The sequence below is a fragment of the Tinamus guttatus genome, unplaced genomic scaffold (assembly GCF_059628265.1).
Source record: "Tinamus guttatus ecotype Peru unplaced genomic scaffold, ASM5962826v1 Tinamus_guttatus_pri_ptg000155l, whole genome shotgun sequence".
Classification (NCBI taxonomy): domain Eukaryota; kingdom Metazoa; phylum Chordata; class Aves; order Tinamiformes; family Tinamidae; genus Tinamus; species Tinamus guttatus.
In genome coordinates, this window is record NW_028288689.1 from 103,456 (window position 1) to 129,153 (window position 25,698).

The following is a 25,698-nucleotide window of genomic DNA, read 5'->3' on the forward strand; positions in this document are numbered from 1 at the left end:
AGTCGGGCGGGGAAGATGGCGGCCGGGACCGGCAGTGAGTGTGGGGCCTCGCCGTGAGCGGGGAGTGGGGAGCGGCGGGAGAGCGGCGGCCCGCGGCAGCGGGGCCGGGGCGAGGGGCGGGAGGACGACAGGGAGCGGCCCGCGGTGCCGTTAGGTGGTTCTGAGGGGAGGGGGCGTGGCCAACGGCCGTGGGAGCCATGAGGGGCGGGGCTAACGGTCCGCGAGAGGGGCGGGGTCAGGTGTGAAGCGGCCCGGGCGCGGCTCCCGGTGCCGCGCGCAGCAATGCGCGTCGCTGGCATTGGCCCTTCTCCGCGCAGAGCACAAGCTGCTGAGCGCCGGCCCCACGGAGCCCTGGTCCATCCGCGAGAAGCTCTGCCTGGCCTCGTCCGTCATGCGCAGCGGCGACCAGAACTGGTGAGGGCCTCAGCGCGGTACGAGGTCAAAGGCGCGGGGCCCCGCACTGCAAAGCACTGACGGGTGCTGCATGGGCATGGTGTCTTTTGTGCCCTGGCTGGTCGTGTTTTGTTTTCCGTGCGTTTTCTGTTCACCAAACGTGGAGGCATGAGACTGCTACCTTTAAGGGCTTTGTTGTTTTGTAGCTGCTGGCTAAAAACAGAAGCATGTGAATTAGAACAATGAAAGAGTAACGCATTTATAAATCAGGTAAGGTGAGCTTACCCGATTGTGTTTATAAATTGGGTGAGAAATACTTTTAATAACATGTTCCTGATCACCACTTCAAGGCTCATGGTTCTGTTTTGCTGCCTCTTTCCTTCACCAAAGTAAAGGTTTTGTTGTGGAATTGTAAAAGTGTCATGAGAAGCTAGAACCTTACTTTTCAAAGAAAGGGGTGTGGAGATGTGTTTGAAAGTAGGCAAATGTTTTGGAGTCCTAAAACTCCTTGAATAATTCCCAAGCAAAACTTCATCTTAGGCAAGTTTGCTGTGATTATGGGAACTGTTCGGAGTGATGGATATCAAGACAGATCAGTACTTTTCACTGCATTTTGGTTTCTGTAGAAAGCAGGTTGACAGTGGCTTGCCATTTCTCTTCTGTAGGGTGTCAGTCAGCAGAGCTATCAAACCTTTTGCAGAGCCAGGCCGCCCACCTGACTGGTTTTCTCAAAAGGTAAGGAATTGGCTTTTGAATCTTGCAAAAAGTGAGTTCTCCATTGGCATATGACAGCTATATAAGGAACTTATTTTGGTTTGATTTTTGGTTAAAAAGTAGGAAAAGTAGTAATCAATTTTATTTTTAAATCAGATTAAATGCTTTTTACTGTTAGGAAGTTAAACTTGAGCTTATAATAAAAGTTGTCAAGGATTCCTAAAAAGGCAAGAAAGATGATTGGACAGCTAATTAAGCCAGAGCCCTTCAATATGAAAGAGACATGATTAACAGGAGGTATGAGAGATGTCTGTGGCATCAGAAATGGTGTGCTGAGGATGAGTAAGAGTTAATTGTTTACTACCTCATCTAATACAGGTGTTAGAGGGTATTAAATAAAACTAACAAGAGGCAAGTTCTAAGGAAACCCACATGGCACATAATTAAGTTGTGGAATTCCTTGCCACTGGCATTTGTGGTTGTCCTTGTATTGTAATGTACTTTGGTGTGCCTGTCTGTTGAGCAGGGCACCAAAGCGTTTTTGTAGGAAAAGTGCTAGAAGGAGCTCCAAAGACTCAAGGAAGGAAAAGTCTTCTTTTATCTTTCTTTTCTATGTTGCCTACTGTTTTCTTAGTTCTGATAAGCTGTAAGTCTAGGCCTGTTATAGCGCTGCCTTCTTTCCTTCGTTGAAACATTTTTGGTGCGCGTTCACAGAGGGAAGCATTACATCTACAGCCCCTAAATACAAGCCCCAGCTTGCTTGCTTTGATTTGTAGATTGTTACTTGGGAATATCTCTTCTTCCTTTTGTTTTTAAGGTCACTTTTGGGCATTGCTGGAGTAGGGAGGGAATATACTTCCTTATGTTGAGGTACAATAAATTGCAGTTACGGAGGAAACCGTGGGTCATCTTGTCAGATATGTTCAGAAAGTGTTAGACCTCTGAAGAAGGAAGAGTAGGTTTGAAGGCTTTGTTCATGGCTCTTGCTGATGATGAGTGTTGGGTGTCATCTGACTTTGTTTCTTTGTAGCATTGTGCCTCCCAGTATTCAGAGCTCTTGGAGACTACAGAGACCCCCAAGTGAGTACTTGTCCAAAAACACCACTAAAGACTATAAAAAGACTAAGGACAGTTTTCTATCAGTGCAGCTTTTTGGTGTCAGGTACTTCTTATTCTGAGTTCAAGCATTTTGCACTGGGACTTTGCATCAAATTAAGTTAAAGGCAGAATGTTTGAAAGAAGTATTCACTTATGGCAGTGGTGAGTAAGCTAGCAGTAGTTACAAAAAAAAAAGGGGCCTAGTAGAGTTACTGAGAAAAAGTAGATGTTTCATCTCAGATAACTCAGAAGTTGGTTTGCAGGCTGGAAATTGAAATGGGCTTATATTTTTAATCTTCTGAAGTCTTTAATACTGAATGCATTTAAGGATTAGAACTTACAAGAAGAGACTGCTTGAACAGTGTGCCTCCTGATAATATTGAGGAAAATTGAAGGAGGTTATTTTTTGGACAGGAACGACAGACAATATCCATTTATGAAAGGGCAACTTGGATTTTCTAGGGTTTTTGCCTCAATTGTTTTTTTTCCTTTTATTCTATAGGAGAAAACGTGGTGAAAAAGGAGAGGTTGTTGAAACTGTGGAAGATGTTATTGTGCGGAAACTGACTGCAGAACGAGTTGAAGAACTGAAGAAAATGATTAAAGAAACCCAGGAGAAATACAGGTATTGGGTAGAGACATTAAGCTGTGATGAAGCCAAGGGTCATGTCTTGAAAAATCATAGGTGGGGAGGTGCACAGGGTAGAAATACGTGGAACAAGAGCTGCTTAAGATTTGTTTTTCAGTGGTCATGTAAGTAAGAAGATTTTCTAATTACAGGCAACTCAAGAAGGATGCAGAGCTGATTCAGGCTGGACATATGGATAATAGACTGGAGGAGCTGTGCAATGAGATTATGATGTGGGTTATTTATTTATTCCCATATTACACTTCCTTCTTAGATTGTCAGTCTCTAACTTTGTGCCTGGCAGACTTCTCTTGCTCAATACATTTAGGCTTGAAAGATAACCAGATAATTGAGATGTTTGGGCTTCTCAATACATTTAGGATTGAAAGATACCAGATAACTGGGAAGATGTTTTGGCTTCCAAGGATGGATTTAATTTGAATTGTGGGGAACCAGTTTTATGGGGAGGATCTTTTTGAGTGTAGTAAAGAACTTTATTTTGTTCTTACTAAAGAGCTTGGTGGTGGCTTGCAACACCACTCTTGCTTCCATATGTTTTAATAGTGAGCTGGAAGATTTCCTGCAAAGTTTGTCCGTCTCTGATGATCTCTAACTCAGTTTCTCTCTTCAGAGGAACTGAACCTGAGTCTGCCCAGGAAATTCATTATTGCCTAGAGATTACAAAGCAGGGATCTCTAGGCTGATTGTGCAGGGATAAGTAAAGGGCAGCAGGATGCTCTGTGATACTAGACTCTGTTTCTATATACAGAAAGAAAAAAATGGAGGAGGAGGAGGCAGAAGTGAAGAGGAAGGCTACAGATGCTGCTTATCAGGGTAAGCTGGAAATGTGCTTCCTTACTCTTCCTCACAGATAGATGCTTATGTTCTTAAGAACATTTGGGAGATATTTAAGTCTTGTTAAGATCTGTTTGAGAGGAATTCCTTTACTATAGGAGTAGCAAACAAAGTTTTTATTCTTTTTCCAGAAGTGTATTTTTAACGTGGAAAGATGCAGAGACCTCTGAGAAGTGTTTTTGTTTAAAAAAAAATGTGTATAAGAGGCAGAAATATTAGTAAGAAGCTCTTCATTAGAATGTCAGGCTTTTCATATCTTTAGTTTTCCTCTTGATCACTGTGTGATGATAACGTGAAGAGAGGTTTGTTTTGATTATTTAATCCATTTTATAGTTCTTGGGGCAATTCAGTAAACCAATGTGCTAGTGGTAGAAGATGGACAATACCTGGCTGCTGAGAAAATTTGAAGTTAGAGTACATTAACCATCCTAGTAGCGTTTTGAGTGTGGTGCAGGAAGTTCCCATCATATAAATGTTTGTTTCCCAAGGGCACTTTAGGACAAAAACGGAAGTAGCTCCTGGGGACTGCCACAGAATCTGACTTTTCCTCTCTTCTCTTCCAGCTCGCCAGGCCATTAAGAATCCGCCCCGACGATTAACGGGTGTGATGGTTCGCTCCCCTGCGGGTTCCACCTCCCCAGGGGGGGACTATGCTCTGGGAGACCTGTCCCAGCCTGCTGTGGACGAGGCCAGCCCTGGGGTAAGGATGCTTCCTGTGGCAAGAGGGAAGGACTGGCTTGGGACATGGGGCTGTGCATCTGTCATGGAGCAGGAGCCTGGGAGAAGCCCTTGCCTCGTTTTGCAGACTTTTCTCTACAGTAGTTCTGTAGTGTGGCTGGTGTACAGTGCTGTTCGAGATATGTGTTGTCTTCGATGTCTGTGATAATCAGGTGCTTGGATCAAAGGCTGTGTTAGGGGCATCAGCGGGTTGACCAGGCAGCCTTCTTTGTGCCTGGAAAATGGCAGTACAGGGCAGGGCAAGGATGAAAGCATCTGCCTGTCGTAGGTGTAGTGAGTGAATGGAGTAGGTGGCTGCGGTGTGCTGGATCAGTGCTCTTGGGGGAAGGAGCAAGTGGGTCTAGTCCATGTGGTGGAGTGTGGCTTTGAACAGTGTGGTTTTTCTCTTTCTCAGGTCACTCCAGGGACATTGCCCAGCACCCCAGTTGCCACCTTCATTGGAATCCCTGACACCCCTCCAGGCTCTGCTCCCCTGGATGCCCCCATGACCCCAGTCACTGATGATTCACCCCAGAAAAAGATGCTAGGACAAAAAGCAACTCCGCCTCCTTCCCCTCTGCTCTCAGAGCTGCTGAAGAAGGGCAGTCTCCTGCCCACAAGCCCCAGGCTGGTATGGAGCTCTCTGCTCATATATGCAAGCACACAAACAATCTGGTGCAGACTCTCCCACTGAAAAGGGGGAGCTGCAAGGGCTTTTTAAAAATATATAGTATTTGCGAGAGTCCCAACAGAAGTGAAATCTGAGAGATGTAATGACTCTCCTGAGCCACGAAGGTGGGGCTGTTTCCCAGTGCTGCTGTGGGCGCAGGACAGTAGTGGTCAGTCAGCACATAGGACTGGCTAGTTCCCCTTGGTCATAAGGAGTTGGAGTTGCAGACACTACTGGAGAAAATCCTTCACCGTAGGGGGTCACGTTAGGAGGCAGCATCCTGGTTAGTCCCCATGGAGGTGTTCTTGGTGCTTTCTCTTTTGGGCTCACAATTATTGTTTACATCTTGGTAGGAATTTGAATTTTAATAATCAAGACAGATCTTCACATAGGAATAGGAAGTCCTTTAATAAAGTTTTTGACCAGTATTGAAGTGGGCTAAAACTTCTGCTAGTTTAGGTTGTAGACAGTTATTAAAATCAGTGTGATGACAAGGAATTTTGGCCTTGCTGGCATTAGTGATTTTGGAATTAACAGAAGGGTTATCATTGCCCTTCGTTGTTCAGAGCCCCATCCGAAAGTAGCAGCCATCAGCCTGCCTGTGGTACGGCTCCCTGTGTCAGTGCTTGTGAAACGGGATAGATGTATTGCTGCTGCTGGGTTTTTTTTTTTTTTTCCATAGTCATATTTGAGGTCTTCTCTATTTGTTAGCTTGTCTAAAGGCTCCATGGGTTATACGTTTTCAGGGTGCAATGCAAGGTTTGAGGGAGCAAGGAATAGAGTGTGTGGAAGACTTTGGGTTTTGGTGCTGTTTTGCATCTGCTTCAAGGTCTATCATAGGTGTATTGTGTGACCTTGATTACTTTTGAAGTTACTTTCCATCTTGGTGCTTCAGTTTAACTCACAAAAGCAATAATTCCCTGACATCTGAGGGGGTAGAGAGACTAAATCTCTTGCTATTCGCAAAGAATTACAGTATTCTTGAACAGACTAACTGAAATAGAGCAAATTTGGCCTGACCTAAAAGGAGGATTGGACAGCAACTGTATTTTAGCAGAAGGAAAACAGCTGGTTTCAAACCTGTGTTGTGGACTTGCATAAGAGGCCTCAGGCAGGGACTAGATTGGACAAAAAGCACAGGGGAAATGCTGAGACACCAAATGATGGGCAGCTTTGCAGAGGTGCATATCTGGCAGAGAATCACCAGGAACTTCAGTTGTGTCCTCCTTCGGCAGGTTGGTGAGAACGAAATGGCAGTGGCTTCTGGTCACATGAACAGCTCAGGAGTCCTGCTGGAGGTAGGAAGCGTCCTTCCAGTGCTGCACACTGCGGAAATGCAGTCGGCACCTGGTGCTGTCCCTGCATCTCCTGCTGCTTCAGGTAATTTGCAGGGACTCTTTCTGTATTGTTATCCCTTCAGATTCTAGTTATGTGCCATAATTTCACAGACTGTCTTATGAATCCTGATTAGAGATGAAGACATCTAGTCTGGCTGGTGTGGGGGTTTTTTGAGTTCTACTGCAATTTCTATATTCTTCTGTCATCTCTTTTTTTTTTTTTTTTTTTTTTTTTTTGGGTAAGACAACTCTTAATTTTTGCAGAAAAGGGGATATCTGGAAAGATGACTAGAACAATTAGGCTTGACCCTGGTCCACCCAGACTAGTTTCAGCTTTTGATACTGACTAATACCAGGTATTTCAGCAGAGGGAGGTTTTGTTGGAAAAAGATTGGGAAAACTTGAGTCTAGGGTCTGATTCTAAATTTGTCAAACTGCAGCTCCCTGCGAAGCTGGAGGCCCCACACATCTTAGCTCTTCTTTAGCTCAAAGCTGTGTTAAGGATTAGACCACAATGGACTGTGAGCTCTAAGATAAATTCCATATGGCGCGGTGGAAAGGACAGTGCAGGAGCCTTTACATTAAACCCTTCTAGGGACACATGCCTGTGGTAGTTCTTTTTCAGCTCATCTTAACCAGTGGTTTAATCTGCAAACTGATGATTTATGCCATTCATGCATATTTAGTTCTGAATGAATAAGCTCCCTTTCCTTATCTATGTGTGTTCTTAAAGTCCTGCTAAATGGGTTCAAGTGGTAAAGTAAATGGAGACTGGAAATTATGATTACGATGAACGACAGCCTTTGAGTAAAGAGGAAGTCTCCAGGAAAGACCTGCAAAGAGATCCCCTCTGCTCCCTTCTGGCTCTTGTGATAACTGTTTGTCCTGCCTTACCCTGTGTGGCTCTTAGCACTGTTTTTGAGATTTCCCGTATTTGTATTGGGATGAGCCTTTGGAAGGGCATCTCTCTGCATGTGTGGCTTAGCCTCTCCAGCCCTTAGCTTGACCACAGTGTCCATAGTTTGCATGGTGCTCTCTCAGATCGCACACACGGAGGAGTTGTGCGTTTTGGTGTGGGCTCTGGGGACCATGTGTAGGCACGTCCTAGCATCCCGTCCCAGAGGAAGCCACCAGCTAGCGACCAGCCCCTGGTGGCTCTGTGGACTTCAGTGGTGGCTGCTTCTTGCTCATGTGCTTTTCCCTTCTACTCTCTGTTAGGTGCTCCTACGCTTTCCCGGCTTTTAGAAGCTGGTCCTGCACAGTTCACCTCACCTCTTGCTTCCTTCTCCGCTGTTGCCAGCGAACCTCCAGCTAAGCTTCTACCACCCCCAGTAGAGCCTGTGCCTCAGGCAACCATTGTCATGATGCCCACGCTGCCAGTACCATCCGTTGTGCCACCAGCTGCCACTCCAGAAAGCATAGCGACAGGTTCGTTCCTGGGCAACGCACCCAGCAGGGTCTTGGCTGGGGCTTCTGTCTCACCATTGTTTTTGACTCACCATCGTTTCGGAAAGGCTGGGTTCTGGAGTAAACAGATGGTGCTCTTGGAGACGGGATTTGAGCAGGATTTGCTGGGTGGAGGTGGGGTGCTAATAGTATGTAGCCGGGTTGTAAATCAAGGACTGGATTCTCACTTTCTCTCTTGTGTGGGAAATCAAACACGTCATCCATATTTGTCTTTTATTTTTCTATGCAGTGCTGTTGTGGGTGGACTTGGGTTATATGTGATTGGTGCTTGGTCTGACCCACTGCAGTATGCCCTTATGTGGGCCTGAATACATTGGGTTGGTTTCTGATTTTCACTCTCATCCTTGTCCAGTGAGCCAGCCAGAAGCCTGTGTTTCCATGGAAGCCGTGTCCGATTCCCATACAGTGACAGTGTCCATGGACAGCAGTGAAATATCCATGATCATTGATTCAATCAAGAAAGAATGCCTGGGTTCTGCAGCTGGCAGCACTGCAGGGCCTTCCAAAGATCACTGCATGGATGGGAAAGAAGACCTGGATTTAGCTGAGAAGATGGATATTGCTGTGTCCTATACTGGGGAAGAGTTGGACTTTGATACTGTTGGAAACATTATAGCCATCATTGAGGACAAGGTAAATAGGCAAAATAGAGAGCCAGTGCATTCTGTTCCACATTCAGTTAGATTAATCTCAAGTAATTACTATTCAGCAGTTTATAGTCATCTTATACAAACAAGAAATAACTAGCATGTGCTCACCTTCTTTATCCAGATCGATAGGGAATGGCCCTTTGGCACCAGTGTGTGCCACATTTAGCTTGGTGCTCCAGAGTACAGAGAAATCTCTTCCTCAGTTTGAGTGGGGGCCATGGATCTGGCAAACAAACCAGTGCTGCTGGTGGCTTCCCTGGAGCTATGTATTTCTGAACCTGAAAGCTCCCTGGGGACAGGATCTCCGGCATATTATGTAAGGAAGTGATGTGAGTCCTGCTGCTAAAGGCAGCTGGGTAGACACACTGGGGGGTTTCTTCCAAAATTGCCTCATTACAGTGTAACATTTTGAATTTATTTTTAAGCCCTTCTTGTTGACTTTGGCCTGCACTGCTGTCTGTGTTTTGGGAATAGGTAGATGACCATCCTGAAGTCCTGGATGCAGCAGTTGTTGAAGCTGCTTTGTCTTCTTTCTGTGAAGATACTGATGACCCTCAGACCCTGCCTGGCCCATGGGAACACCCAATTCATCAGGAGCATGAGAAACAGGCCCAGATACCCCAAGTGTCTGTAACTGTGAAGCAGGAAAGACTGGAATGTGAGGAGCCAGAAACAAAGGGAATTCGAGAGCTAATGGGCATTGGAGAGCTGGGATCAGAAATAAAGACAGAACCTGCAGAGCAGGAGCAAAATCAGCTGGGCCCAGAGGAATCTGTACCAGTAACTGCAAGAGCAACTGAAACACCAGAGCTTAGAAGTCAAGAGATAGAAGAGGATCAAAGAGCATCTGTGACAGCAGGAGAAAGTTCTGAAACTGAGATAGAGTCAGCCAAGGGAGAAGACCCAGTGTCCAATACAGTGAAGACAGAGGTATGTGAGCAGCGAGGCTGCCTGGAAATGGTGTGAGGAGAAAGGAGCAGTTGTGGCAGGTAGGAGAGAAGTTTAGAGGAAGGATAACTGTTGCGTTTGAAAGTGACCCTTCAATAAATGTGGCTGCTTGTTTCCTTGGGGGTCATGCTGCTGATCTGTTTGATCTGCAGGAAAAACTCTCCACTCTAGGCAGTGCCTTTACGTATCTCCCCCTGCCCATGTACAGAATTGCTGCTGGGGAGGTGCTCAGTGAACCTCAATGCCTTAAGTTAGCTTAGGATGAGCGAGATGTGCCCACACCTTCACTGAAGTAAGCTGACACAAACATCTAGATTTGTGCATTTCTCTTCCCTCCAGACCCCACCTGATGATGATTCATCCCCTCCACAAGTCCCAAATGTGAGTGAAGACTCCTCACAGGCTGATGTTCAGCACAAATTTGAGCTGTCAGGTAACTTAATTCAGCTAGGAAATCTTTTATGTGCAACATTATTAGTTGGATAGATGTTAGTGATCTTGTTCAGTTTTTGGGGAGGAGGGAGAAAAGAAGATATGTGCAGGAACAGTGGTAATTATTGCAGGATAGTAGATATTGATGCAGGAGCTGAAGTAGGAAAGACAGCTTTGGAGAATCATAACCTTGCTGCTTCATTTTCTTTCTCAGAGTCACTGAAGGAGGAGGCCCAAGCCCTGTTCAGGAGTCAGATGAAGGTAATTCGGAATTGCTTGTAGTCATCTGGGGTTCAGTAGTTAGGACATCTTGCTGCTGCTTCCTAGCTCCCATCTGCAAAAAAACAAAGCTTGTCTTCAGCTTGCCACACTGACAAGAGAGTGGGCTGTCTGAAATTGGAGCAAAAGGGAAGATTGCTTCAGACCCTATAAACTGTGTGTGGATATGTGTGTGTGTGGTGGAGCAGTGAACAGGACAGTATGACTAGGATTTTGTGGAAGCACCTTTACTGCAGCTATAGGAAGAAGATCACCTTTATCAGCTGAACCATAGATGCCTTGGAGGCTGAATCACTGTTGTAGCAGGTTGCACAGACTTATGTACTGTGTGTATTTCAGGATGGGCAGGGTGAGGAGGATGATGAGGATGGTGCCAGCGAGGCTGCCAGTTTGGAGGAGCCCAAAGAAGAAGATCAGGGTGAGGGATATCTGTCGGAGATGGATAACGAGCCCCCTGTGAGTGAGAGCGATGATGGCTTCAGTGTCCATAACGCACCACTGCAGTCTCACACGCTAGCTGACTCCATCCCCAGCAGCCCTGCCTCCTCGCAGTTGTGAGTATCACTGCAGCTCTCAGCCACACCAGTGCAAACCCCAGGCTGGTTTGTGGAGGGAGCATGGGATTCTCATGTCTGTTTCACTGACTAAGCGGGTTTGAAGAGGGAATTTGTTGATCTGTCTGACACAAGGTTCTCCTTACTCATAAGCACAAGCCTGCAGACAGCACCCGCTGTTTCTTTCTGTCTCTGGCATGGATTAATGTAGGTATGTCGAAGGCAGAGTAAACCATATGGTTTCTGCTTCAAGCAATGTGGAGACTCCTGAAAGAAAGTTGCATTCTTTTCTTCTCAGCTCTGTGTGCAGTGAGGACCAGGAAGCTATACAGGCCCAGAAGATCTGGAAGAAAGCCATCATGCTAGTTTGGAGAGCAGCAGCTAATCACAGGTGAATTTGATGTCTTGAGAACTAGAAGAAAAAATGACTAATCCCAGGCAGTCCTTCACTCTCCTGTGTGCGCCTTATCTGATTTGGTCCTGGGAAATGGTGAATCATGTTACTTCTGACAGTATACAAAACATGAGAGCATGGAACAAATATTTAGGATTGTTCCTTTACTAACAAGAACAGGACACTCAGTGGACTCCTTCTCTCTGCAGGTATGCCAATGTCTTCCTGCAGCCTGTGACTGACGACATAGCACCAGGGTACCACAGTATTGTGCAGAGGTGAGAGGCTCGGCAGTATTCTATCACTAGAACAACAACATTTATATAGCAGTTCACGACAGGAGAGGTTTGGTTCTCAACTGCCATTTAGAATGCAGGACTTGATAATAAAGTTGCTTTCTAGCACCACTTGATAAAAAACAGGTTTCCCCAAGAAAAAGGCTGTCTTAGTAGCAGACAAGACTCTTTATGTAGCCCTTTCTTTAGAGTTCAGTATGCTGCTTTATCCAGAACACTTGTTTATCAGCAAGGTGCTATGTGACTGTGGTCTTCAACTTGTGTTCAAGGATAGGATTTGGTCTTTGAAACTCTGCAGACCCATCTTTAATCACCTGTTCTACTGTCCAGAGTCATGTCTTTTTCTGGAAGAGATACCAGAATCCCCTTTTAGCCCCAGAGCTCTCTCCTGAGCAGCTCAGTGGGTGTAGCTCCAGCACCCTGGTGTGTCTCAGCAATGTCTGGGTGTCAAATGCCTCTCAAGGCATTGTCACTGTTCACGGTGCCTGCTGTACAACGCCCATCTCCTGACTCAAGAATACAACCTGCATGGAAAAGAATTTACTGGGGTCTGGTGCTACTAAATTGAGTAGATGGTCTGACCAGACATGTCACAGATCCAGCTCAGTTTGCGAAAGGGAAAAGAGTTAAATATCTGTTTTGACTGCGTTTCTTTCATAGGCCAATGGATTTATCTACCATTAAGAAGAACATTGAGAATGGGCTGATACGAACCACAGCAGAGTTCCAGCGTGATATTATGCTGATGTTTCAAAATGCGGTTATGTACAACAGCTCTGACCATGATGTGTACCACATGGCTGTGGAGATGCAGCGAGATGTCCTGGAGCAAATCCAGGTAAAGTACTGAGCTGAGGCCAGTGCATGGCAGAACATGTGCCTTGGTTCATAAGCATGGGAAAGACTTCTGAATGTAAAACCACACCTTTGCTTGCAATATCTTTGAATGAAAGAGTTCCCTCCTCCCCTTCACCTGTCTTGAGCTTGTGTGAGCTGAGGTGGTGGTAGTGATCTGATATCGTGGAACCACTGTAAGTTAAAACCAAGCCAAATATTTGTCAGGTTCAGCCCCGAACAATTTCAACTGCAGCTCCCTTCAAGAGGTACCTGCCAGCAAGAACTGCAATGTGCTTCAGGAGCAGAATCTAGCAACAAGATTGGGGAACTGCAGGGGCAGGATTGCTTCTTTAGGTGGCTCGCTGGTTTCTGCTGCCTTTGAAGTCTATGTGAAACTGTGGCCTGAGACTGCCCTTCTACTCTGTGCCATTTAACACTGCTGAAGTGGAATGTGCCAACTGGCAGGGCTAGCAAAGTTTGAATTGGGTTTTTATAGTCTTTTGGAACTTAGGACTTCTGAGGTGAAAGGAGCAATATATTTTGAGGAACAGACAAGGAACTGAAACTGTCCTTGACCTAATCATTCCCAGCCTTGTGGTTTGTGATATTAACTGACGGGCAGTAACTGAGCTTGTTTTGCCTGAGAATCTTAACTGAGAGTGTGTTTTTTCATGCAGCAATTTCTGGCCACACAACTGATCATGCAAACATCAGAGTCCGGGATCAGTGCAAAGAGCCTGCGTGGGCGAGACTCCACTCGCAAACAGGATGCGTCAGAAAAGGTGAGGGTGCTGCGCTCTGTGGAAGGGCGGTTGATGCCTTTGGGACCATCCCAGGATCCTACATTAAGTCCCTATACCAAAGATGTGGGGATGTTTTTAAGATCACAATTGCTCCAGCTTCATGTGAAACCTTTGTTTAAATGTGTCCTTCAGTTAGATTTCAGCTCTGGAGATGTACGTTATCCCAGAGGCCAGTTTCATGAGTTATCTCCATAATCCCAATAGTTCTGTTCGTTTTTTTAAAAAAACAAGTGATCAAAACTGGAGGGAAATGAGCAGAGTTTTGGAGGAGGAGGCATGGTGCAGCAGGAAGGTTGTAGAAAACTAGAAGACTAGCCTGTCCATGTTCTTTACTTCCTAGTCAGAGATTTTTAGAGCTGGGGAATTACTGCAGTCTGTTCTGCTGTTTAAAGCACACTAGAGAACCTTTGATTTCTTCATTGATCTGAACCAGTATTCTGCAGGTTTTTTTTTATTATTATTTTTTTCCTTTTGTAAAGACATGCCCAGTCTTGATTCAGGTGTTTTCAGGTGCTCTTAGCTGGTGCACATAGCATTGTGACAGCACGAACTGCCTGCTTAGCTGTAGTGGGGAGCGTGACTGAATGCAAAGTGCAAAGAGGTTATTTGGTAGGCCAGAGCTTGCCGCAGCTGAGGAGGGAAACCCCTTTCCTAGCGTTCTTACTCTCGCAGTATCCTTCTCTTGTCCATTTTTATGTTCCTGCTGTGTAAGACTGCTGCCACGCGGGAAGGGGAGTGGGGCATATGTTTCTCTACGCTGACGTATGTGGGCGCATTGCTTCTATGTGGTGTGTGCATTTCTGTATCTGGTATCTGATAAGTCCTTCTGTTTGGCCTTTTAACAGGACAGTGTCCCAATGGGCTCTCCTGCCTTCCTTCTCTCTCTCTTTGTAAGTATTGAAAGGCTGCAGCAGGCACTGTGGTGTTGCTGGCAGTGTGCTCTGCTCCTTGCCTGGGTGATCACTGCACTGTCACGGCATCCTTAGCATTGCAGCAGTGTGTGTTTAATTGTACAACCGTGGTCATTAGAGACGAAACTTCTCAGTCCCTCGTTCTCAGCGTGGGTGAGAGGGAGGGGCTTGCTTCTGATTCCAAGTGTTCTTGTTTTTGTCATCTGCCGTTGCTGTTCTCCACAACTTCTCTCCTGCTTTCTTTCCATGTAAGCGGGAAGACAGATCAAGTGCAGCACTATAGTTCCGACATCCCTCATGCTTATACAGCTGCCCCGCTCTCCCGTCCAAGAAAGTACACAGGGGTCTGGGGAAAGTGACGAATGAGCTGTGTACTCTTTTATCATTCATGGTCCAGAAAACAAGATATCCAACAGAAATGTCCTGATCTATGCCTGTGGTGATCTGGAAGTGTTTGGAAAGCTATTCCTTTCTGGGAAACCCCAGGTCTTTTGAGTGTGGGAAGGAGAGAGGGGAGGAAGATGGAGAGTTTTTTATTTTTCTCGCATATATCTAAAGACAGAGGAGTACTCCAGGAGAGTCAGCATGTCAGCCAGAGGGAGAGGGCAGCGGATCAAAGGAAGCTCTCATTTCGCCTTCTACTCTTGGAGAGCAGCTGTGCGGAGAAGCTAGGGAGCTAGTGCCAGGGTCACTCAACTGGAGGATCACTTCCCATAGGGATCAGCAGCTGATAAGGTAGGTTAGTCAGCAGTTTCCTCTTCCCGTCTTAAGAGCCCAGCTAGAATATGTCACCTGGGAGAAAACCTGCGCTGGCGCAGGCTCTAAAAGCATCCCTCTGGGGGAGAGCCTTGCTGCCCCTCTCTGTCCTGGCTAGCAGCAGTGCACAGAGAGGCTGCACATCGCAGCCCCTGGGCTGTATCCACAGTGGTGTTTGTAGGCAGGTCTGCAGGCAGGTCTCCCCAGGCCCCCCCAGGCCTTCTTGCCTGTCTCCTCTTTGGAGTCCCTGGGTGCTGGAGGAAGCGTTGTTGGATTTGGGGTTTGTGGCTCTGCTAACGCCAGTGCTTCTGTTTGCCCGGTGACCAGGACGGAGGCACCAGAGGGCGTCGCTGCGCCATCGAGGCCGACATGAAGATGAAGAAGTGACGGAAACCGCCAGCACCCGCCGCGCGGGCGGGGGTCCAGCGAGACGCTGCTGCAACTGCCAGAGGAGGAAGAGCCGTGTGTTCCTTTTCCAGGACCTGCTCCACCTTGGCTCACCCCTCTGAAAGCAATATCTCCTCCGAATGTGTAACCCAAAGAAACTTCCCTGGAAGGGAAGGCTAGCCCTGCTGCCTGTTCTAGGGCAGAAGTCTTGGGCTTCATCAGTGTTCTGGTGTTAGCTAGCAACTGGTGGCTCGTATGTACTGTAATGTGAAGTGTACAGATTTTTACTAGTGATGTGTAAATGTGTATGTATATTAAAGTCGAGAACAAATCCGTTGTGGGGTGTGCTTAGTCCTGCAGCGCTGCGGTGAACGGCCCTGTCTCGACAGCATTGCGCCTACCCATTTTGCATATCTGCTGATCTAACCCACTCTCAGTTATTCCTATGGCAAACGAGCACCTCAGAGCTTTATCAAAATGGTGCACAATTCTTGGATCATGTCTGTAAGTGTGTAAGGCTTGAGTGTGTAAGGACATAAGGATGAGGTGCCTATTATGAAATACAGGGGGAGATCGAATCTCAGAAAAACTAAATACTAGTCTTGTCAGAGCCTTATTACATTTATTTCCCACATTTGTTTCCCAGAGTATTGAAAGGGGTAAGCAAGTGAAAATCTCCCGTGGTTCCAGCAACTTTAGGCAGGCCAGTATCTGGTTTCAGCACTGTTCTCTGGTTTGGCACTGGAGCTCTAAATGTTTCTCTTTATGGTAGATGACTGTTGTTTTCCTCAGCAACATGGATGTTTAAACTTGAGTTTGAATCCCCTCTGGCAGTCCTCAAGTTACCAGCTTGTTTTCTGTTCATGTGACCTGTGAGCCAAAGCTGGCATAGTTTCTGCCCCCATGATCTTCCGAGGGGAAAAAATTGGTTGTGATCTTTGCTGGTGTTTGAAGTAGCTGGGTTTGGTCTGCACTTTGTTTGTGCAGCATGCACAGGCTTCAGCTTTCTGACCCGCAAATTGCAGGAGCCAGAGTCATTACAATTTAGACCAGCAGGATCATATAGTAAAAACTCTTGCTTTTCACAGATTTTGTTTTCCAGTTGGTTGGGCCCACTGTGTTGAGTTGAATGCCTGGCTGAGTTGTATTTCTGCTAACGGTCACTCTGCATTTGATGCTGAAAGTGCGGAATCTACTCCTTTGCTTATTTGTTTACCAGTTAATGTCCTTCACTATTGAAATTGTGCCTTTCACTATTAAAATTGGGTGCAAATTTATAGCAATTACAGGTTGTGGAACAAGTTGCTTGTTCCTTGTGGAACAAGTTACAGGGTTCTTTTGCCGTTTGATACTTTATAAAATAATTTAGGTTGGAATCTCTGAAGAACATCTAGTCCAACCTGCTTCTCAAAGCAGTACTAGCTTCAAAGGTGGTTCAGGTTGCTTGGAGCGTTGTTTAGTCAAGTTTTGAAAGTCTCCAGGGATGGAGATTCCAGAGCCTCACGGAGTAACTTATTTCTGTGCTTACCCACCCTCAAGGAGTAAATGTTGACCTTATATGCAGTCTGAATTTCCTCTGTGCAGCTTGTGATCCTCCTGTCCTCTCGCTGTTGGCCACTGAGAGGAGCCTGGCTCCGTCTTCTCTAACGCCTCTGCTGTGTTCGGCTGGGTTGAACAATTTGAGGTTGCAGCATGTGGGTAGACTGTCATCAGTCCCACTAGTGACCTGCTTTCATTATGGAAAGAATTGCTGTTCATTCCTCCCTTGGTTTCTTCTCTTAACCAGGTATTTTTTTCTTCAAAGAGCCTTTCCACTTGTCCTGTGGCAATTTAAGAGCCTTTAATGACCATGTTTAAGATCATTAAAAATCTAAAATACAATTTTCCTTTACAGAGCCATGCAGCCTCTTTCCCAATTCATCATGTTTGTGTTCTAATTACTTATTCTGTCCTTCATAATATTTTCTGCTAATCTGTCTGGTGCAGAGCTCAGACTTTCTGTGCTGCAGCCCTCACCGTCCACCTTCTTGAAGACAGACATCACAATTGCCTCATTCCTGGGCTTGTGCTGGGGGTAGTTTTAAGTGACAGGCTGGTTCATATCATATTAAAGCTTCTTGAGGACTCATTAGTGAATGCCACTGGTTCTAGGGTTTACTCCTGCCATCAAATTGTTTGAAAAACCTCCCCTGTTGACATTTGAATTGGAAGCAGTCCCTCGGACCCATCTTAAGAAAAAAGTCTCTGTTTTGGATATTTATGATCTCCTCTGTGGCAACTGCTGATAATGATGATTATTTGGTTTCTCCAACCAGTCCTACTTTCTCCTGAGATGCCGGCACTGTTTGTGTGTCATCCCCACTGATCTTCTGGCAGATATTCTGCTTCTGGTGGTTTTTGATGAGATTTGTTGTTATTATTTGCTTTTATGTCTTTAGTAAACTTCTTCAGGGTTTTTTTTTTTTTTTTTTTGGAGGGAGGATGCTATTTTATCATGCATTTTGCATTTCATTTGCTGGCATTTGGGCTTTTATCATTTCCCTTCTTTTGACAAGTAAATTCCCATTAAAGGCTGTCTTCTTACTTCTAACAGCTTCTTGGCTGCACAGTGTCTAATCCTTGCAAACTGAACTAAAATTTTCCCTTCAGATAATGATTCCTTGTTGACAACTTATGTAAAGTCTGTAGGGTAGTTCTTCATTAAGAAGTTGAATTCTATATTTCTCTATCCCTTATATTTTGTATGGAATTGGTCTGAAACTAGGTGGTCTGCAATTATTTCACTCATCCTGCTCGCCCTGCGCTAATGCCACTTTTCTGTTCTCCAGCATCCTGAGTATCCCAACACTTAGTAATGTAAGGCCAAGTATTTTCTCAATCAGTTCTTATGCCCACGCTGGCTCAGTTTGCTGATTTTCAAATGCTTATCCCTCTCAGCTTGAAGACAATACGATGTTCACAAGCGGCTGGGTTACCCTAGCCTGAGGCTTGCTGTTCTTCAGCTGAGCTGTCTGGCCGTGCTCGTGCAGCCAGTGCTGCTGATGGTGCCGTAAAGCGCTTTAGGCACCGTTGCTCTTCAGGTGAAGTCATAGTTTGCCCAACTCCTTTAACTGGAAACTGAGACCGAGTAGTTTTATCTGTTACCTCATCAGATTTCATCTGCTTCTGCTGAAGTTAACTTCAAATGGGTTTCAGAAGTACAGCCTTTCTGCTCCTACCTCTGGGTGTTAGTTCCTAATATTAGCAAATGAGTTTTTTTCATCCCAAACCCATTCTACTTATGCCCTGTAGGTTGGGCTTGCAGCTGTGTTAGCAGTCCTGAGAATTTGAAAGGAAGTCAGTGAGAAAGTTGGTTGTTCAAAACCCTGGAAAAATTAGGTTGCACGTAATTAACTGAGAACTGTAAGAACGCAGCTGATGAATGCCTAGAATCCCCCCAGGTGCAGCATCCAGGCAGGCAAGTTCAGTGGCAAAACAGAGATTTTCGTAATAGCCATTCACTGTTGTTCCTGTGCCTCCGCAGCCAATTCCCCAGACTCTGTGGGGGTCATCGTGGGCTCGTACAGTGGAAAAGACTTGGGCATAGACTAATGAACAAAGACGAAATGAATGGTTTCCTCCTCCTCGAAAAAAATGCTATTTTTAACTTCTAAAATAGGTATAGAATTGTCTCCTGTCCGTGTGTGGCTATTCATGGTTACATTCCTCATGAGGTACACAGGAAACCACCATCCAGTTCAATCACGTCTGTCACAACAAAGTTTCTATAGTGTTTACAATAAGATATTCCCAATATAAAAAGTTTTTAACTCATCAGCAAATGGAATTTCAGTGAGTTATCCTTGGGATCATTGATCGCTTGCAACAGGAGTGCCAGCATTGCTGCATGTCGTGGCATCCTTTGGCAGCTTACACATCATCAGAGAAAGCTGCGTGCTCCAAACCTGCCCAGCATCGCCTGGGCACCGGCACCCGCTGACCCACACGGGGAGAGCACAGCAAGGGCACTACAAAATCTGCGATTCCGTTGCTCAGAACTGAGTTGGTTTGTGGAGCTGCAGCCCTGCTGTGTGCCGAGGAGCGCGGGCTTGGGCCTCGCAGCACTTGCCCCATGCTTTGGGTCGCTGGGGATGTCAGGAAACGAAGCAGAGTTTCCAGCTCTGGACCAGGGTACAAAGAAATTGCTGTATCTCTCTTTCTGTTTGTCTGCAGATGGGCCATGCCTGGATGTGCTGGGGGTCAGAAACGGAGTCTCTCAGTGAGTCTGAGAAGAACAGCGACTTCCAGTCTCTTCTCAGCTGGGATTCAAGCTTGGATTTAGAAGTGGGGAGCTGGAGGAATACCGAAGAGACAGCCATAAGGGAGCTAGAGGAGAGCAGCCAAGAGGAAGAGTGCAAGCAGTTCAGTGAGCCTCTCTGGGAGGATGACAGTGAGGACTGCCAGGAGGTGGTGACGCAGTGTGACCAGGAGAGCCTCCTCCAGTTCCTCGCAGAGGTAGGTCTGTCTGCGTTATAGCAATGGGGGCTGCATGGCCCAGGCCCTCTTAAATTACTGTTTTTATTATCCTGGGTGAGGAGCAAATGCCCTGAGCTCACTCGCTCCCTCATCCAAGTGTAGCCCTTGCTCCCATTTAAAGCTGGCAGCTCAGCCAGGGAGCTGCTTTGCCAGAACACCCCAGAGTACTGAGATGTTGGGGAGCTGACACTGAAATAACAGCACAGGGCTGCATCAGAAGATTTTTGCAGAGTTCTAAAAATGGAAAGTGTTTGTGAGTGAAATCAAAAATAGCATTTGTGCTACTTATTTCTTCTTCCCTTTGCCTTCACAGTTTGAAGCAATAAGCCTTTGTGTTGCAGGTAACCCACTTAATGGAACCTCTCCGCATTAGCAGCACAGATTCAGCACAGAGTCACTGGGACTTTTGTGGCTCTGGGAAACAGGATAAGGGGGAAGATTTAAGCTACCAGGAAAAGAGCATGGGGTCAGCAGTCTCAGAAGTGGAAGAAAGTCACCTGCAGACCCCGTCAGAAGAAGATAAGAAAGAGCATTTACCAGAAGGAGAGGTATGGGAGAGGTGGTCTTAAGAGAGCCTCAGGTCCTCAGTGAAAGACAGACCATACAGGAAAACAGCTTCAGAGGAGAGATGGGAAAGTCCTGGGATCCAAGTGGGGAGGAAGAGACAGAGGGAAATGCATAAGAAATGTATACAGGGAAGGATGCTTTTAATGTATCAATATGGATCTTTATGAACAGCAAGATTATTACAGATCAAACACTCAGATGTAGGAAGAGTAATTTGGCAGTGGAAAGAAGTTTTTTATTACCAGAAGAACTGGTAATACTCGGTTTGCTCTCACTGCTGTGTTATGCAGCACACAGCTTGACTGGTTTCAGGCCCACGAGGATGTGATAGCAGGAACCATCTGCTCCTGGGGACTGTCATATCTTGGAAGCAGGCGTTGTCTAGCATGACTTTGTGCACTGCCGTGTCCAGAGGGCTTTGGGCTTTTACCAGCCTGCAAGATGTTGCCCAGACAGATGAACATAACAACAGTGGAAGAACAGTGCCATTTTTTCCAGTGCCCACACATGTTTGTTCCATTGCAAATTTAGATAGGAGAGATGAAAATGTGGGAACCCTGAGAGTCATTTCTACTTGTTCAGCCAGGACAGGGCTACTCCAGGCAATTCGCTAGAGGTCTAACCAGTAATCAAAGTCCTGTATAGCACAATATCTACTTTCTTTCCATGGAGTCTGCTCCATGCTTCAGGTCTCCTGTGAAGGAATTCAGGTGTTCCTGTACAGTGTAATTCCATTTTTGGACTCCAAAGAATCCTCTCTTTATGCTTCTTTCACCCTGTACACTGTACTGGCAAATCACTATGTTAGCAGCACCATTCTGTTTGCTGGCTGCCTGTTCAATGTGGGAGTTTGCAAGGAGACAATCCTGCTGTGCTCCTGTCATCTGTGTCTTGAGGCAGTCTTACCTCAGCTCCCAAATGTGCTCTCTTTGTCCATGACTCTCTCTAGACAAGGAGACTGACACGATGCTGGAGATCATTCAGCACCACAGTGCTTTGAAGCAGTTAGAATTGGTTATGGTACGAGAACTCAGACCTGGGTGTTGCTGGAGTCTTCGGCAGCATGACGAAGGCGTGAAGAGCTTAGGGCAAACAGCACCCTCCGGAGCAGCACAGAGAGTGCCAGCTCCCATCTGAGGTTGGCTGCAGCAAGGGAACAGGCAGCAGGCGGGCTTGTAGATGAAGGATTCTGGGTGATGGGCTCCATTTCAGCTCTCTCTCTTTTTTTTTTCCTCTCTCTCTGTTCTTCAGGACAAGGCTGAAGAGGCACTCGGGGAACAAACTGCAGATGAGCTGGGTCCCCAGGAGAAGATTAATCAGGCCCTGCCTCAAGATGATACAGAGAGCCCCTGTGCAGCCTCCCCGCTGGGGTCTGTGGGTCCCAGCTCCACACAGCTGTGAGTAGTTCGGCCTGATGCTTTGCAGAGGGCAGTGTAACAGCTGTTTGCTTGAGTGTACATGAGAGTAAGTATATGAGGTGAGATATCCCAGGAGAAGAGGAGGGAAGGAAATAATTTGTGCCATTTGTATGAGACTATCCGTGTTTTGGGGTGGGAGGAGATAGGCTCCTGCTTGTGTGATTACCTGAGCTGCCTTTTAAAGGAAAGAGGAGGGGAAAAAAAATGAGGATGAGAAGTCAAATAACCACCAGAACTTGATCCTGCTCTTTAGTTCAGCTCAACTGTTGTTTCTGCCTGTTGGCCTTTATCTTCTTGTGTCCCAGGTGGTAAGCCCCAATCTGAGATGCAGGATGCTTCCACCATCTCACATTGAGGTGGTTTGAGTAGCTACACTAAAGAATCTGTGATCTTTGTCCAAGTGGATGCATTGGGCATCAGCAGAGGAACTGTCCTGTCGTTTGTCTCAAGCATGATCATCTGAAACTGTGTTCCCTCTGCAGGGTGCAGCTGAGCTGGGATAACCCCCTGCAGCGTTTGCTCTTCAAGAGGACTCTCCTGTCCATCTGGAAGGTGATAGCCAGTCACAGGTGTGTGGGGATGAGGGGTTTGGCATGGTCTGGCCCCTGTCCAAGCTGTCCTGAGTTCCATCTCTCTTGTCACAGGCCCTGTCCTCCCCTTCAGGACAGCTGCTGCAGGCTGACCTGTCTCTCCCTGGCTGCTATTGCAGCAGGGAGAGCTGTGTGCTGACAGACTCGTGACAAGCAGGGATAGGTCCTTGTTGCAGTGCTGTGTTCAGCCCTCTGCTTGGAGACGTTCAGAGGCCATTTGCTGTGCTTGCCCCTGTAGGTACAGCGGCCCGTTCCTGAAGGCAGTGTCAGACAAACAAGCCCCTGGATACAGTGATGTTGTGAAGAGGTGAGTTTGTGGGAGTCTTTACTAGCTGATTTCTGTCTGTTTTCTCTGCTTTGTCCGGTACCCAACACTAGGAACAAGAAAGACTGAGTAAGATCAGCCTCTGGTCTCTCCCCTATACTCCCTGCAAGGGAGTGTTTCCTCCTGTCCCTCTGCCTGCCCTGACCTTGAAGACAAGTGTGGCTGTGTCCTTCTGCTCTGCAGAGCTTGGCTGTCAGCAGTGTATCCCACTGATTTATTTTAATAAAACGCCCTTCCAGGTGATTAGGACCTTGAAGTCTGCACTGAGCCCAGTACTGAGATTGATTGTTCCTGTCCTTTGCCAGTACTGCACTATTGCAGGCACTTTGACCGCAGCCCTACCCCTGCCTGAGTAGGGGGACTCACCCCTAGAACCAACTCTCTCTTAACCCCCATATTTTCCCTTAGGGTTGGGAAGAAGATCTCTCAGTGAGTACCCTCTTCTTGCCATTGCTTTCTGCCCAGATGTTTTACTTGCAGTGGAGAAGTGAATTATAAGAATATTTCCCAGATAGATTAAGGGCATTTTTTTTCAGAGCTGAATCATATTCTATTCTGGTCAGAGTTGTCCTCTCTGCAGCCATTCATCTTCTCATTCTGTCAAAATAAGAGAAGTCATATTTATTCCCCATCATGTCCCACTTGCCAGCACGGCTATTTTTGCTGGTGGTACCATTCGATTTTTACAGGGTTTTAATAGATACCTATTTTAGTATCTTCTTTTTCCATCAAGACCTGGGCTCACTTCACAAAGACTAATTACTAGAGTTGCTCTGCTTGCCTTCTCTAGAGCTGCACATCAAACTTTCTTCACAAGTAATTGCCAGTGGCTTGCCAAGTTGATTGGATGGCAAGTGTCGCACTGGCTAAACTTATTTTTGTCTGACTTAGAAGACAAACATTTCTCACTCTCCCCCTCTGTCATGAGCAATAAAATTGATTGAATGTAGCTGTGTGCTAGAAAGAAAACAAGCAATTTCTGGCAGAGCCTGAAGAATCCCTACTTCTGCCTTGTATTTTGTAGACCCATGGATTTAACCAGCATAAAGAGAAACTTGTCCAAGGGTCACATTCACACCAGCGCCCAGTTCCAGCGCGACCTCATGCTCATGTTCCAGAACGCCGTCATGTACAACAGCTCGAGCCACCACGTGCACCGCATGGCCGTGGAAATGCAGCGGGAGGTCTTGGAGCAGCTGCAGATGCTGGGGGAGGCCCTCCTGTGCTCCGGGGACCGGCTGGGCTGGGGCAGAAGGTAACAACCGTGTGCGAGGCCCCTTCTTCGGGGCTGCGCCGTCCCCCGGGCACTGTGCCCCAAGCTGGCGGCACGGGGTGGCCTCTGGCAGACCTGATGACCCCTTTGTGGTGCTTGCAGGTTGATGGGATGAAGAAGGAAGCAACTGCTGGGAGGGGAGCTGGATGCAAAACCTTCGCCCTTGCTGGGAAAAGCAGCACATCCTGCAAGGAGCAGAGAGGGGGACACAGTTGTGTGAGCTGAGGTGAACCAGGCCTGCCGCTCCCGAAGTGCAGCCGCGGCGCTCCCGAAGAGCTCTGTTGTGTAGGCGCCTTCACTGGGTGTTCCCAGCATCGCTGCGCGCGGGTTTGGGTGCGGATTTGCTGTTTAAGGCCCCTGTTGTGCTGCAGCCGGGTGAGCTCCGGTGACACCTGTGCCCTGTAGCGGGGCGGCTCGCCAGTAAAGGCCGATGTTGTGAAGGGAGCCCTTGTCCCGCCTGTGTTTCACAGCGCTCCGGGAAGGGGCGCCCAGCTCTGCGGCACTGGAGGGGGCAGGACCCCGGGCTGGGGGGAACCCCGGCGAGAGGGACCCGGGGCGGGGGGGACACTCAGGACGGAGGACCGGGGCGGCCGGGCGGCGCAGGAGGGTTTCCCCGGGGCGGGAGAGCAGCCCGAATGCCATTGGCCGGCGGGGCGGGCGGGCCGGGCAGCGGCACTGGCGATTGGTCAGCGTGGAGTGCGGGGGCGGGCCTGGCGGCGCGCGGCGCCGGAAGCGGGAGCGGCGGCGCGTGCGGGGCGGCCATGGCGCGGGAGAAGCAGCCCGAGGCGGCGGCCGAGGCCGAGGCGGCGCCCGAGCGCTCGTACCGGGAGCAGCTGTGCAACCTGAACGGCATCGCGCAGCCGCTCGCCTCCCGCAAGCTCACGCGCAAGCTCTACAAGTGCATTAAGAAAGGTGGGGGCGGCGCCGGTGCCGGGTTGCCGAGGCCGGGCCGGCTCGGTTCGGCTCGGCTCGGCTCGGTTCCGTTGGTTTGGGCGCGGCTCACGGCGCCGTCTCTCCGCGCCCCGCAGCGGCCAAGCAGAAGCAGATCCGGCGCGGCGTGAAGGAGGTGCAGAAGTTCATCAACAAGGGCGAGAAGGGGTAAGCGCTCCCGGGCCGGGCCCGCGCGGCCCGGCGGCACCGGCTCACGCGGCCCGTGTCCTGCAGGATCGCGGTGCTGGCCGGCGATACGCTGCCCATCGACGTGTACTGCCACATCCCCATCATGTGCGAGGAGCGGAGCTTGCCCTACGCCTACGTGCCCTCCAAATCGGTGAGGGGGCCGCGACGCCCCGCGGCAGCTGCACAGGGATGGCGGGTGGAGGAGGCCCCGGGCGCGCCGCAGCACCGGCCCCGCTCGGAACGGCCGGCGGGACTGAGCGCCCTGCCGGTTTGGGGCCAGGATGCAGCAGGGTCCGTGTGCTGGGGGCTGCGCTTCGGTGCCGGGTGCCAGCTCCCCTCGCGGATGGCACGGGTGTCCAGGGCCCTGCTGACACACACCAGCCCCGCGTCCTGCTCCCGGGAGGCAGCCAAGGCACCGGAGAGGCGCCTGCCACTGTGCCAGGGCGGCAGCGTCACCCGCGGCCTCCGTCCCCACAGGACCTGGGAGCTGCGGCCGGCTCGAAGCGCCCGACCTGCGTGATCCTGCTGAAGCCGCACGAGGAGTACGAGGAGGCCTACGGCGAGTGCCTGCAGGAGGTGGAGGCGCTGCCACTGCCGCTCTGAGCGAGGGCCGCGCGGACTGGGGCAGCCGGGGGCAGGCGCCCGCCCGGCTGCTGGTGGCCATGCTGCCGAGAGGCGGCGCGGGGGGCACGGGGACAAATAAAGGTGCGGGGGTTTGTAAAGCCTGTGCGTGGTGTTGGGACGGGCCCTGTCCTCCCCGGGACA

General features: G+C 48.3%; 1 protein-coding gene and 1 long non-coding RNA gene across 2 annotated transcripts; both read left to right on the forward strand.

Annotated features, from left to right (window-relative positions):
* BRD8 (bromodomain containing 8) lies at positions 1 to 25,536 on the forward strand. Its single transcript, XM_088522705.1, has 33 exons — positions 1 to 34; positions 318 to 414; positions 1,059 to 1,128; positions 2,138 to 2,187; positions 2,708 to 2,830; positions 2,986 to 3,066; positions 3,603 to 3,667; positions 4,252 to 4,388; positions 4,821 to 5,036; positions 6,311 to 6,455; positions 7,631 to 7,840; positions 8,232 to 8,512; positions 9,004 to 9,459; positions 9,817 to 9,910; positions 10,124 to 10,170; positions 10,528 to 10,742; positions 11,041 to 11,133; positions 11,346 to 11,414; positions 12,093 to 12,270; positions 12,947 to 13,051; positions 13,918 to 13,962; positions 19,339 to 19,620; positions 19,983 to 20,203; positions 20,380 to 20,408; positions 21,158 to 21,228; positions 21,460 to 21,605; positions 22,109 to 22,195; positions 22,455 to 22,523; positions 23,566 to 23,796; positions 24,512 to 24,726; positions 24,843 to 24,912; positions 24,979 to 25,084; positions 25,411 to 25,536. The coding sequence occupies exons 1-33, from the start codon at positions 16 to 18 to the stop codon at positions 25,534 to 25,536; spliced, it is 4,449 nt and encodes a 1,482-aa protein (XP_088378831.1). The 5' UTR covers positions 1 to 15.
* Positions 13,969 to 15,123, forward strand: LOC148595035 (uncharacterized). The gene is made up of 2 exons (XR_015913265.1): positions 13,969 to 14,718; positions 15,067 to 15,123. It is a non-coding gene; the product is annotated as an uncharacterized LOC148595035 (long non-coding RNA).
* Positions 25,537 to 25,698: the final 162 nt, after the last annotated feature.